Below are 14,946 nucleotides of genomic sequence, written 5' to 3' on the forward strand. Positions count from 1 at the left end.
TTTAAAGTCTATTTTATCTGATATGAGTATAGCTACTCCAGTTTTCTTTTGATTTCCATTTGCATGGACTGTCTTTTTCCATCCCCTCACTTTCAGTCTGTATGTGTCCCTAGGTCTGAAGTGAGTCTCTTGTAGACAGCATATATATGGGTATTGTTTTTGTATCCATTCAGCAAGCCTGTGTTTTTCGGGTGGGGCATTTAATCCATTCACGTTTAATTATCGATATGTATGTTCCTATGACAATTTTCTTAATTGTTTTGGGTTTGTTTTTTTTTTTGTTTTTTTTTTATATTTAATTTAAAAATTTTATTGCTTTTGAATACGTGAAGCATTTACATGGTTCAAAGTTAAAACTATATAAAAAGTATACTCAGATTAGCCAAGCTGCCATGCCTATGCTTCCAGCCCATTCCTAATCACCTCCTATAGGTAATTATTTTCATTAGTTGCTAGTTTATCTTTCCTGTGTTTCTTTTTAAAAAATAGTGTGTACATTGCTATATTTATTGCATTTCTTTCACCATGTGGAGTGTGTTCCTTGCTTTTAAATTTTCTTTTTATGTTTAGAAAGGGTTTTCTGTTCTAGTGGTTACCTTTTTACTGATAACATTTTATGTAATGCCATAAAAGACCTCTTTTTGCTTGTTTAAGCTTCTACTATTGTTTGCCGTTTCAAATGTTCTTTGACTCCCATCTAATTGCCTTTGTGACAACCAATGAACGTATTCTACTCCTTCCTCCCACCTTCTCTTATTTTTTAGTTGCCTTATTTCTATTCGAGATGTTTTAGAACATATAACATTTACACACTATTTTTTCACCCTAGTCCCTGCATTTGTTATAAAATTAAATATATTTTAAGTATATTTAATACTCTTCACCAGTACTTTAGCTGAAGGCTCCCCAATCAACTCTTGGCTGGATGAAGCTCTTCTAGTAGAGTACTCAAGGAGGGCTTGTAAGTACAATATTCCTCAAGTTCTAGCATGTTTAAAATTTCTTCTAGAGCCCAGATACTTTAAGTACAGCTTGATGAACTATAAAATCTTTGGCTCACACTTTCTTTGAGTTTTTTTGAAAATGTTGCTCCATTGTTGTGTTGGTTGGTGGTATTGTCAAGAAATCTGGCACCATTTGATTTTTTTCCCTCTTTGGAAAAAATATTAGCTTTGTTGTTGTTGTTTTCCTGGAGGCCCAGATAATTTTTTCCATGTCATTTTCTCTCTGATCCTTACTTTCTCTTTTTTTCCTTATAGCTGATTTATTCCTTTCCTCCATGTTCCTTATTTTCATGTGTATCTGTTCTCTCTTAGGAACCCTGTAATTTAGTTTTCATTTTTTTAGGTGATTTTACTATTTCAGTAAATTGCCTGAGTTTGATCAACTCTCATCTTCCTATTGAGTTTTTAACAGTTTGTTACATTCTTTCACATCTGCAATTGCTCATTTAATGATATTTAATTCATATTGGAGTGACGTATATAGTTTTCCTCTGCTTCATATTTTCTAGAGGGTAGTATTTTCTATTAATTTAAAAGTTTTCATTTTCTGTTTTCCTTTTTTTTTTTTTTTTTTTTTACAGAAAGCCACAAGTATATGCACAGTAAGTCTGTTACAAGACTCATCTCTTGTTTACTATTGCAGCTCTTCTAGCACCATGCCTGGGACATTCTGGACATTCAATATATGCTGAATTTCTCTTATTACCTTTTTTACAACAGCACTTACCACAATTTGTAATTATCTTCATTTTGTGTTTGTTTTATAACTCTGTCCCCCAGTATAATTACGCTCTACATAGATAAATATCATGTCATCTATTGGTGTATCTCCAGTGTCTAGTAAAACTGTGGCAGGCACTTAGAGGTACTCAAATATTTTTTTGAATGACTGAACAATAATCAGTTGTTAAGGATGATAAAACTGGTGCAGCTAGATGAAGTATGATTTTGAAAAAGGTCAGAGTAACCACACAATAAATGATCTTACCAACCCTCTCTATCCATCCAAAACAAAATCCTGGGGATTTAACTATGAAATCTATTTCATCTTACTTTCTCTAAAGAGCTTCAAGTCAGTTTCGGTAAGAGAATATTTTTAAACAAATGTTGAGTTTACTTATTGAGGAAACATGTAACTTGAATTATCAGGCTAAAATGCCTTTCTTCTCCCTTCCATGGAAATTGATTTGTTTTCTATTTCTAGTCAGTTATCGAAATAGAAAATTCAAACAAATTTATTTTTTAACATTTTAAAATAATTTCAAGCTTACAGAAAAGTTACAATAATAGTACCAAGAACATACACTCCCTTTACCCTGTGTATTAGTTATCTATAGCTGTGTGCCAAATTACCCCAAAGCTTAGTGGCTTAAAACAGGTACTTTTTATCTTACAGTTTCTGAGAGTCAAGAAACCAGGAGTGGCTTAGCTGGGCAGGCATAGCTCAGGGTTTCCTGAAGTTGCAGTCAGGATGTTGGCATGGGTTGCTGTCAGCCAAAGCCTTGAGCAGGACTGGAGGACTGGCTTCCAAGATGACTCACTCACATATCTGTTGGTGGAAGGCCTCAGTACAGGCTGCCTAAGTGTCCTCATGACATGGCGGCTGGTTTCCACTAGACTTGGGTCCTGAGTGAATGAAAAAGTGAGAGGGTTTGTTTTTGTAGGTCCTTTTCTCCTCTTGTGTTTCCCACTTACAGAAGTTCCTTTAGTCTTTGTTTTAGAGCTGGTTTGGTGGTGCTGAATTCTTTTAGCTTTTGCTTGTCTGTAAAGCTTTTGATTTCTCTATCGAATCTGAATGAGATCCTTACCGGGTAGAGTAATCTTGGTTGTAGGTTTTCCCTTTCATCACTTTAAGTATATCATGCCACTCCCTTCTGGGTTGTAGAGTTTGTACTGAGAAATCAGCAGTTAACCTTATGGGAGTTCCCTTGTATGTTATTTGTTGTTTTTCCCTTGCTGCTTTCAATAATTTTTATTTGTCTTTAATTTTTGCCAATTTGATTACTCTGTGTCTCGGCATGTTTCTCCTTGTGTTTATCCTGTATGGGACTCTCTGCACTTCCTGGACTTGGGTGGCTATTTCCTTTCCCATGTTAGGGAAGTTTTCGACTGTAATCTCTTCACATATTTTCTCGGGTCCTTTCTCTCTCTCTTCTCCTTCTGGGACCCCTGTAATGCGAATGTTGTTGCGTTTAATGTTGTCTCAGAGGTCTGTTAGGCTGTCTTCATTTCTTTTCATTCTTTTTTCTTTATTCTGTTCCGAGGCAGTGAATTCCACCATTCTGTCTTTCAGGTCACTTACCCGTTCTTCTGCCTCAGCCTTTCTGCTATTGATTCCTTCTAGAGTATTTTTCATTTCAGTTATTGTATTGTTCACCTCTGTGTGTTTGTTTTTAATTCTTCTAGATCTTTGTTAAACATTTCTTGCATCTTCTCGATCTTTGCCTCCATTCTTTTTCCGAGGTCCTGGATCATCTTCACTCTCATTATTCTGAATTCTTTTTCTAGATGGTTGCCTATCTCCACTTCCTTTAGTTGTTTTTCTGGGGTTTTATCTTGTTCCTTCATCTGATATCTAGCCCTCTGCCTTTTTATCTTGTCTACCTTTCTGTGAATATGGTTTTTGTTCCATAAGCTGTCATATTATAGTTCTTCTTGCTTTTGCTGTATGCCCTCTGGTGCATGCGGCTTTCTAAGAGGCTTGTTCAAGCTTCCTGATGGGAGGGACTGGTGGTGGGTAGAGCTGGGTGTTGCTCTGATGGGTGGAGCTGTTTTCCCTCCCTCTTGGTTGTTTGGCCTGTGGCAACCCAACACTGGAGACTTCCCGGTCTCTTTGGTGGGGCTAATGGCGGACTTTTGGAGGGCTCACGCCAAGGAATACTTCCCAAAACTTCCGCTGCCAGTGTCCTTGTCCCCATGGTGAGCCACAGCCACCAACTGTCTCTGCAGGAGACCCTCCAACACTAACAGGTAGGTCTGGTTCAGTCTCCTATGGGGTGACTGCTCCTTCCCCTGGGTCCCGACATGCACACTACTTTGTGTGTGCCCTCCAAGTGTGCAGTCTCTGTTTCCTCCAGTCCTCTTGAAGTCCTGCAATCAATTCCCACTAGCCTTCAAAGTCTGATTCTCTAGGAATTCCTCCTCCCGTTGCCGGACCCCCAGATTGGGAAGCCTGACGTGGGGCTCAGAACCTTCACTCCAGTGCGTGAACTTCTGTGGTCTAAGTGTTCTCCAGTTTGTGAGTCACCCAACTAGCAGTTATGGGATTTAATTTTATTGTGATTGCGCCCCTCCTACCGCCTCATTGTGGCTTCCCCTTTGTCTTTGGATGTGGGTATCTTTTGGTGAATTCCAGTGTCTTCCTGTTGATAATTGTTCAGCAGTTAGTTGTGTTTCTGGTGTTCTGGCAAGAGGCACTGAGAGCATATCCTTCTACTCTGCCATCTTGAACCAATATCTAAGATATATTTTAACAGAGATGCCCCAGTTTTAGTGAATGGTGGCAGAAGGCTGGGCAGAGATGTAATTTGTAATCCTCCAGTTGAATGAGTAAAGATGTGATAAGGGATGAGGAGATAGAAATAGCTTCTATAACATAGGTGTTGCAAAAATTCATGAGTTCCAGAATTAATATTTTCTTACCAACTTTTCCTATCTTCCAGAGCAGTTGTTAGCATCTGCCAAGTCTATACCTACAGGTTAGGAAATTTCTTAACTTACATTGTATGGAGTTTTAATACACTGTGTAACGTTACATACTTGGTGGATCCTAAATAGATGATTTTGATGTGAATGTTTTTCTGATTTTTTTTCCCCTAGAGTTGAGGCACATCGTAATTCTTCCTTTTATTTAAGTGGAGTATTTTGGTTATTTTTTAATGTTGTATAATAGAGGTTAGATTCCCCCCCCACCCAGGATTTGGGGGCAGAAGATAAAATTAAAGCTTATGTATAGAAAATTGAGTAGTTTTCAGGTGGGGAAAAATAGAACTTTTTCTCTTTTACCTTTCTTTGAAGGTAAAACATGATATATAAAGTTTTTCATTTTCTTTCAGCCCATGAGCTTCCTTTCTAGGGTACAGGATTTTAGTAGGCCTTTCATTTCTATTTCTTCATTAAAAACAAACAAAAAGCATAGCCCTTACCAGGATTTTTGGGAAGAATGGTGCTGGTTTTGATATGAAATCAGTGAAGAAATATCTCTGCCTTCGAAATTCTTGGAAATACCTTTTCTCCTCATTAAAGAAATAATATACTTCTAAAGAGTAAAACCAAACAAATTTATAAAGTAAAAAGTGATAGAGCCCTGTAGGATTATAACCCAAAGATAACTGTTTTAACTGTATGATGTATGTCCATTTAGACTTCTTTCATTAAAGAAAGTTACATTAATTTTCAGGGTAAAAGCAGAATCATTCTCTGTACTGTTTCCCTAATTTTTTTTTTAACTTAGTCATATAGATGGACCGTTTTCAATGCCAGTTAAATATTGATTAGCCTTAGTGGATGTATCAAGTTTAATTAACCAGTCTTTTGTTTATGGACATTTAAAATCTTGCTAGTGTTTTTTCTAATATAGCATTCCAGTGATTACACTTGTAGATATGTCTTGGTGTATTTGTGTGATAATCAGGTAATCAGGATGAATTCCTAGAAGTAGAATTTCTGGGTCAAAGATTATGCACGTTTTCAATTTTGGTATGTGTTACAAAATTGGCCTCTGAAAGGATTGTACCATATACACTCATAAGCAGTGGTCTGAGAGAACTGATTTTTATCACATCGTTGCCAACATTGGCTATTATTAATCTTTTAAATTTTTGCAGGTCTAGTAGGCAAAAACTTTTTTTGTCTTTTTATTTAGTATTAAAAATGTAAAACCCTAAGGTTTAATTATTCCAAAATAAAAATTATACACTGTTGTGTTATCTGCTTTAAAATAGCATTAGTGATCAACTTACAGACTAGAGGACTCCTGTAAACAACTGTGGTTCTTATATTTGACATCTGGGTATCAGTGGCCCATGCAAAACTGTGTTGTGGGCACGTTTTATGAGTCAATGTTCATGTTATTTATGAAGCCTTACTGACTTCATTGCTAATAGCCATAGAACAGAATTCCTTTTATTTTTAATGAGATGATCTAAATCAAATATTAAAAAGCTGTTTTATTCAGAGAACTCAGCCCTAATGTTAAGTGCTACTATTGTCCTGTTGACCTTAATCAGATTTTTTTTATCCTCTGTAAAATCAGGAAAAAAAAGTTTAAGTAAAGCCTTTTTCTAACTTTCTAATATGAAATTTTCATATCTAGGGCATCTCAAACTCCAGTGCAAACTTTACTTTTCCTGGTTATCCTGTTCATGTACCAGCAGGTGTGACACTACAGACGGCATCTGGTAAGAGTATAGTTTAAAAATATTTTGTTTTTAGCTTTGGTACTGACTTCTGGGTATTAACTTTCATGATTTTAAATAAACTGTATACCACAAGTTATTGAAGTTATAGGAACTTTTAATAAAACTTATTTAAAAGTAGTAATAAATGGTAGTTTTTATTGTTATGGAAGCAGTCTACCACGAAATACACTAAGCCTGTCTACTAAGGCAGGTACTAAGCTTGTCCTATATTTGACTTCCAATTCTCATCCCAACATTGTGTAAGATGCTTTATATAGGTTTTTTCTAATTAAGTCAGTTACCTGAATTTTGACACACATGTGTCCCAGCTAGCTTTAATCAAGAAAAACTAAAGATTAGATTTATCACCCTTTGCCTCCTTTCTTATTGGAGATTGTATAAGAATATTTGAAAAATTTGGAGATTAACCTCTGCTTTTCAAAGAATTGTTTCTTGATTTGAAAGAGAATCACACCTATTTTTTGGGTTGTTACAGGGTTTAAGCAAGTACCTGACTCAATGCTCAAAAAATAAATTTCTTCTTTCTTCTTCTTAGTATTATTTTAAAGGAAAGAGGGGGGGAAATTTGATAACTTTTGAAATTATTAAACCCTTTTTGGTTAGCCTTGTCTTACAGTTATATGGTATCTTACATTTTAACTATATGAAATACATTCTCCATGATTAGGTTTCTTAAAATCCCAATTTGGATTTTGAACACTGTAATTTATTAGACAATGGGAGAGGTTCATGGAATAAATATTGGTGGCCTATATGTGTCTCAAAATGTGCCATATAAGCAATAGTGGGAAAAGGCTAGAGTTAAAGCAAGATATATTTAATTTTTCAAAGTAAGAGTAATACATATTTATTATAGAAAACACAAAAAATCTGAAAAATAAAAGAAGAACTCCTAGAGGTAACCACTATTAACATATTGATATATTTCCTCCCAGCCTCCTGTGCATGAGATTTTTTTTTAGGAAATTTAAAGGAAATTAGGATTCTGTTATACTTACAGTTTTGTTTTCTTCTTTTTAAGGTCACCTTTATAAAGTTAATGTACCAATTATGGTGACACAGACTTCTGGAAGAGCAAGTATTCTTCAGTATCCATTTCAGCAAGTATTTCAGCAACTTGGGCAGCCTTCAATAATACAGACCAGTATTCCACAATTAAACCCATACTGTCTTCAAGCAACTACTGAAAAATCACAGAGAGTGGAAACTGTGCTCCAACAACCTGTAGTTCTTCGTTCTGGGACAGTGGATAGGAAACATTTAGAATATGCTACTGGTGATACTCTTATACATCCTGGAAATGAGCATAAAATCATGTCTGAAGCTTTATTGAGTCAGCTGGAAAACTCTCAGTATATCAGCCTTTCAGGTGTTGTATTTCCTCCACAGGTCTCTCAAATGGATTCTAATGTGGAGCCAGTGCTCAATGTTTCATCTAGCATGACTCAAAATCTGCATGATGGGCCCCTGTCCACAGGCCCTCAGGGGGCTCAGCACCAGCACAGGCCTGATGTTCAGCTTCGTGTTCTTAAAAATAGGATGTGTGGATGTGATTCTGTAAAGCAGCCAAGAAATACAGAGGAGCCCAGCAGCCTACCTGTCTCAGAGAAGGTAGTTCTATGTTCAGTTTTTTGTTTGTTTGTTTGTTTGTTTGTTTTTTGCAGTACGCGGGCCTCTCACTGTTGTGGCCTCTCCCGTTGCGGAGCACAGGCTCTGGACGCGCAGGCTCAGCGGCCATGGCTCACGGGCCCAGCCGCTTTGCGGCATGTGGGCTCTTCCCGGACTGGGGCACGAACCCGTGTCCCCTGCATCGGCAGGCAGACTCTCAACCACTGCGCCACCAGGGAAGCCCTCTATGTTCAATTTAATGGAATTAGGAGATAAACAGTAGCCAGTGATTAGATGTCCTGAGTGTTTTTTTTTTTTTTAAACTGTAAGGTTACTCAAAAGCATGTTTTGTTTTTTCCTTTAGAAGATTGTTTCTTTATTATTTTTAGTATAACTATCAGTTTTTAAAAGTATTCATGCTCAGCATTTCTAAACTTTTAGTTTCGATTAATGAATTAGAATATTTCTTTAAAGAAAATGCATTTGTTTTAAGGTAATCCATTTACCTCTCTCCCTTACATTGTGAGAATTGTTTTTTGTCTGCAGATAAAATTTAAGATTCACAAATGCATCCTAGTAATTAAATGAGTGTTTTGAGGTAATTCATTGTCATACTTAATATACAAAAGAGGTTCAAAGTATTTTTTTTCTTGCTCTACCTAATTTTCCTAAACTCCCATATGAAAGTTTTCTCTCCATGAGGAATTATCTTGCTAGTAGATACTTTGTTTCTCCATATGCTAAAATACTAGTTAACTTAATTTCTTTTGGAATTCAAACCACTAAAAAATAGCTCCTAATTAGCCTTCCATATTAAAAATAGGTTTACATTATTAATTTCCAAGGAATTCATAGTGATGGCAGAAAGATTCATGGAGAATTTCACATGGTAAAATTAAAAAATCTTGCGTTATCTTTTTACAAATGTAAAATTATGTCTTAGAGCTAGCTCCACTTATACAGTTTAGTGACATATGACAAAGGTTTGTGTCTCTAGCTAATGGTTTAGTGGTCCTTTAGAACCGCTGTACAAGTCTGTAGCAATGTAGTAGGTAAGTGTCACCTTAACATTTTTCTAGATAGAAGGGGAACGTATAGGGTACAGTGAAGGATAATGAACAAAGAATATATATATATCAGAAACCATTTGACTTGTTTTAGAATATTTCAGATGTTTGATGAAGCCTGTTCAAAATCTTTGAGCAAGTCTATTTTTGGTTTAGTTTGGTGTAATGTATTAAGGTTAAAATGTTTTTTGAGTGTTTTTTCATTATATTTTTCACATAATATATAAAATTAAGAAATGGAGGATTAACTCATAATTATGAAACATTTGGTTTTGAGGGAAAATAACTAAAATAAGCATTTGTTTTTATCACTTGTAATACAACTTTTAGAGGCATTTTTCTCCTGGACTCTGTATGAACTTTGAAGATTTCTGGTGTGATGATTCAAGGACTTATTCTACTGTTACTTATTAGATGTCACATTGTACTTTGTTCTGATATGGGGAAGTAGATTAGTTAAGGGAGACTAAGGATTGTTTAGTGGGTAGTGGTTAAGAGCTTAAGCTTTAAAGCCACAATAGGTTCAAATTCTAAATTTACCACTTACAAGCAAGCTAGGTAATGTTGCTCTCTGAAATTCAGTCATAAGTCTGTAAACTGGGCATAAAACCAAGCTCATAATTTTTAGAATTATCAGAGATGTATATAGAGTTTTTAATAGCTTCTGTCACCATAATAAGCTTTAGATTAGTGCTTTTATGCTTTATGGGCATGTGATATATTGGATAACTTTTCATATAACTTGTTGCTTGGTTTTAAAATCTATATTTAAAACACAAACATCCAAACATTCAAAAGAATTTAATTTATAACATTTTAAAAAACTTACTGTAGGTTATCTTAAAATAGTAATCTGGTAAAGTTTATGCTGATTTAATTTTCAGAAAATTTTATAAATAGCTCTCTATAAGTAGCCTTTCAGAAATTCCTATTGCTTAAAGCAAGTTACAATTAGCCCTACTTATTTACTTTTCCTGTGTAGACTGTCAGAGATCTTAAGTTTTTAATGTAGGTTTAGCATTATTACTGTTTCATAAAACATATTCCTGACAATTTTTGACGTGTTCCTATTTTAAAGTGCATATTACTATGTTAAGTTTTTCCTCAGTGTAGGAATTTTGTTTGCTAATCTTATAATGCTATAGAAAATTAGAAACTCAGGTCTTCATTGGAACTCCAAAAAGTAGGAGTAGAGGAGAGAAATGGGTATGGTGGTGTATCTTCTCCAGCTCCTTTTTATTTCTTGCCGGCTCTCCCCACCATCTTCATTGCCTTCTCTCCCAAATATTATCATTTCTGCTACCTTCTCTTTTAATTATTTACCTTTCTGACTGCTTCCTCTTATCTCCTTTGTGAGCTCCTCTTTATCTGCCCTTGCTGTTTCCTTAGGTTCTATCCTCAGCCCGTTTCTCTTCTTACTTCATGTTTTCCCTGGGCAGTCTCATGCATTATCATGGTTTTTAACTATGACCTGCTTGTTGATGACTGCATTTTCAGCCCAGTTATTCCCTTGAGCTTCATTCTCATGTCTGTTTCCTTTCTAGACAGCTCTCCCTGAATGTTATAATAAGTCATTGTTTCCTCATCAGAGATACTGCATAGTACCACTGCCCACCTGGTCTCCCAAGCTAAGGACTACAATGACTTTTTGGCCCCCTTTCCCCCTCATCCTCCTTATATCATATGCTTTTTAGATTTATTATTTTTATTTTTAAATTTTTTTTGTGGTACGCGGGCCTCTCACTGTCGTGGCCTCTCCCGTTGCGGAGCACAGGCTCCGGACGCGCAGGCTCAGCGGCCACGGCTCACGGGCCCAGCCGCTCCGCGGCATGTGGGATCCTCCCGGACCGGGGCACGAACCCGTATCCCCTGCATCGGCAGGCGGACTCTCAACCACTGCGCCAACAGGGAAGCCCTGGCACTTTTTTTAAAAATTATTTTTATTTATTTATTTTAGGCCACGCCATGTGGCATGTGGGATCCCAGTTCCCCAACCAGGGATCGAACCTGTGCCCCTACACTGGGAGTTCAGAGTCTTAACCACTGGACTGCCAGGGAAGTCCTTTAAAAATTATTTTAAAAATTGTAAAAAAAAAAAAATTTGTAAAGTATACACATTTGTAAAATAAAGATAATAGTAGCTACCATAGAATTGTGATGGTGGGAGGATTATGTGAGATAATCAATGTGAAGTGCTCAGCAGCATACTGCCTAGCATATGATAAGAGCTCAGTGAATATTAGCTATGATCTCTGCTCCTCATGGCTACCATAGATTTACTCAGCATGCAGCCTGCTTAACATGTCACTGACTGCCCATCAGCTACAGGATAAAATTTAAGCTTCTTGTAAAAAAAAAAATTAATAAACAGAAATCTCAATTAAATAGAGTTGGGAGACCTGAGGGGGACGCTCTCACGCCCTGTGACAATAGCAGAGCCCAACTAGAAGACCCCACTTCTATCCTGACAACAACTTAGCCATTGAAGAACTGTGGACTCGTTGTTTACTGTAGCCCTCCCAACTTCCTTTTCTTCTCTATATAAGCTTTCTTCCTTTGAGGGGACTTGCATGTGTCTCGCCATGGTTGCACACCCCAAATTTCTGCTGATCCTGAATAAACCTATCTTTGCCTGAGAAATATCTGGCAGTCTGTTTTTTTTTTAGGTCAGCATTCTTAATGTGGCATACGAGGACCTTCGTGTTCTTTTTCAGCCAGAGTTTCTTATTTACTCTTCCTTTATTTCATGCCTACTACTTTATTGGTAACAACAAACTGTGAGCAATGATCTGTGTTAACCAGAAGAAAGGATGGCGGCAGAAAAGCCAGGCACAAAGCAGAGGGGATAACAAAAGCAAAGAGAGGCAGGAAACAACAAAGTTAATTCCTATTTACCCATTTATTACTTCCTCCAGAAATCTTACTTAATACCTTTCTCTCTACCCTCTCCCCTTTCATTATTAGGTTGGATGTATCTCTTCTGTGTTATCATAGCATCTTACGTATGTATCTGTCATAATGTAGTTAAGAGATGCATTAAAATGTCCTGTGTGCATTGAGAGGTACATTTTATTAATCTTCGTATACCCAACACCTAAGAATACAGACAGACAGACAGACAGACACACACACACATATATATTTATGTGTACTAGAATATAAGCTTTAAAAGAAGAGGATCTATGACTAGTTTATTTGGCTCAATAGTTCTCAACTCTGGCTAAATATTAGAATTATTGGGGCATTAAAAAAATGTTCAAGTCTGCCCCAAGGGATATGGATCTAATTGGTCTGGAGTGGGGTCCACTCATTATTGTAGGAGTTTTCTGAGGTGATTGTAATACATAGTTAAGATTAAGAACCACTGATTTAGCTCAATATCAATTTATGAATGAAAAATGGATGGAGTGAGGGGATTAGAGAATATATAACTTTAAGAGCTTTTATTTTTCTTCCAATCGATTCTGATACTCCTCTAAAAGATAAAATATCATACCAATAGTTATTTGAATTCATGATTCAGTTAATTGAGCACATATTTTTTTGAGTCACTATATGCTACTTTTATTTTATTTTATTATTATTTTTTTTTTTGGTGGTATGCGGGCCTTCCTCTGTTGTGGCCTCTCCCGTTGCGGAGCACAGGCTCCGGACGCGCAGGCTCAGCGGCCATGGCCCACGGGCCCAGCCGCTCCGCGGCATGTGGGATCCTCCCAGACCGGGGCGCGAACCCGGTTCCCCTGCATCGGCAGGCGGACGCGCAACCACTGCGCCACCAGGGAAGCCCGTATATGCTACTTTTAAATGAATATCTCTAAATCAGATTTTTAAACCAGGTATGTGACATTTTTATTTCTTTAGAGGAAAAAAGTCAATTTAACAAGATACTCTTTTTTCATATTTGTCAAAATATGTTGAGGTATATTTCATCCCAAATAAGAGTAGAGTGGCATGGGATGCTACCATACATGGTTAGGTAATATATAATCATTATTGCCATTATGTTGTGGGAGATAGCTGGATTAAATTTCTGTTAAGAATTAAAGATGTACCCTTCCATTATGATTATAGGCAACTGAATTTCACATAGTTTAGTTTGAAAATGTGAAAAGAAAGTATGTTATAGCTTAGGCTTCTCTTGTTTTATCTTTATTCCCACATATGCGTATGAGGTTATATCAGTCCTTACCAGCCATTAGAAAAATATGGTCCTTTCATTAGGGGAAAGCTTAAGATGAAAAGGTTGGAAGCTGTATTTGGCAAATAAAGCTTTTTATCTTGAAGCGTCCTATGCATTTGCTCATTGTACTGCCCAGCCACAGAAGCTGTATGCAGTTGAAAAGACCTAGGTGAAGCTGAGAATCTTGGAAATCATTGAGCTAGTTTGTTTAGAGCAGAGAAAGAAAACTAAAGCAGTGCTTCTGTTGGATGACGTCATCTGCACTAGAACTGTTGACATTTCTTCACGTTCAGCCAGAACTCATAGAAGAATCAGCAGTGACTTTTCTTTAACATTCAGCAGGATAAAAATACTAGTACTTCTCAGGGCAGCCGACATCTGATTTTAATCATATTTGCACATTGGCACAGTAAAAAATTCCTATGTTGTGAGACCTTTTTTTGAAACTGGAAACTGACATCTTTGTAATAATGAAGTTTTTATAGATTAACAGAATTTGGTACTCCCTGTACTGATGGAGCCCGAGATGCTTGGCAACACATGGTTTTGCTGCTTCAGTGGAGAGAGCATTTCAATGTCTATTTCAGCACATGGCATACCTTAGTGCTGAGACCCAACCAATAATTCTAAAAGAAGTTTTGTCGGCTGCCGTGACACTCAAATGCATTAGAATTTAATTGAATTATTAAATTTTCCAATTTAATGATTTAAATTGATTTAATGATTTCCAATTTAATTTCCAGTCATTATCTTTTCCAAGACATTTGTCAAAAAGTGTGGGGAAAATATTATATTCTTCTTTATGCAAATTTTTTATGGCTTTTCAAAGGACAGTACTTGAAGCCCTTGATTGATCCTTGGGGAGACATTAACTATTTTTGAGAGACAGTGGAAACCTCCTAATAACAATTTGACTTGGAGGAGTTCATTGATCTATGTAGTGGATGTTTGCCATACGAAAGGCTTAAATCTTTCTATTCATGGGCCTGCGGTATCAATTATGGATGTTGCTGCAAAATTGCCTGCTATTTTGGTTAAACTACCGTCTTGGAAAAGGAGATTGGAGTCAGATAATCATATGAACTTTCTCATGCTTGGTGGAAGTGCTTCTGAAGAAAGAAGTTGAGAATGACGAAACTCTTTTGCAGTTATTGATATTAAATTTGGATTTGTAATATTGCTCCTTTCCCACAATAAAGAGGACCTCACTGATATAAGTAAAATAAGATGGTGCTACGTGAATTCAATTACAAGAGTCCTGGAATCTTTAACATTCCTTAATAAGCTTATACTAATCTGGTAAAGTATCATGGGAGCGCTGATTCATTTTGTAACAAAAGATCTTATGGTTTAAGTTTTTCAATACTTGTTGCTATTAACATGAACAGCCAATTCCAACATGTGATTTAGGCCCAGGACTAACCTTACCATAATTTACTTTTCACATAATCAGATTTATTGGGGTAGTATCTACATACAATAAAGTTCACCTTTATTTAGGTATACAGTGTTTAGATGTACATATGAATTTTGACAAAACACTTGGAGTTATATAACCAGTATCACAGTTGAGATACAGAACATTTCCATCACCCCAAAGAGGTCCCTCAGGCCCCTGTGTAACCAATACCCTCCCTCCACATCTGGTCCCTGGCACTTACTGATGT

General features: G+C 36.5%; 1 protein-coding gene across 1 annotated transcript in view; it reads left to right on the forward strand.

Annotated features, from left to right (window-relative positions):
- GTF2A1L (general transcription factor IIA subunit 1 like) overlaps positions 1 to 14,946 on the forward strand; it is a 69,697-nt gene that overhangs the window by 37,667 nt on the left and 17,084 nt on the right. The window contains exons 5-6 of the mRNA XM_028496704.1: positions 6,319 to 6,403; positions 7,446 to 8,035. Coding sequence (XP_028352505.1) covers positions 6,319 to 6,403; positions 7,446 to 8,035 — 675 coding nt within the window. The remainder of the gene's footprint in view (positions 1 to 6,318; positions 6,404 to 7,445; positions 8,036 to 14,946) is intronic.

Source organism: Physeter macrocephalus, chromosome 12 (genome assembly GCF_002837175.3).
Source record: "Physeter macrocephalus isolate SW-GA chromosome 12, ASM283717v5, whole genome shotgun sequence".
NCBI lineage: Eukaryota > Metazoa > Chordata > Mammalia > Artiodactyla > Physeteridae > Physeter > Physeter macrocephalus.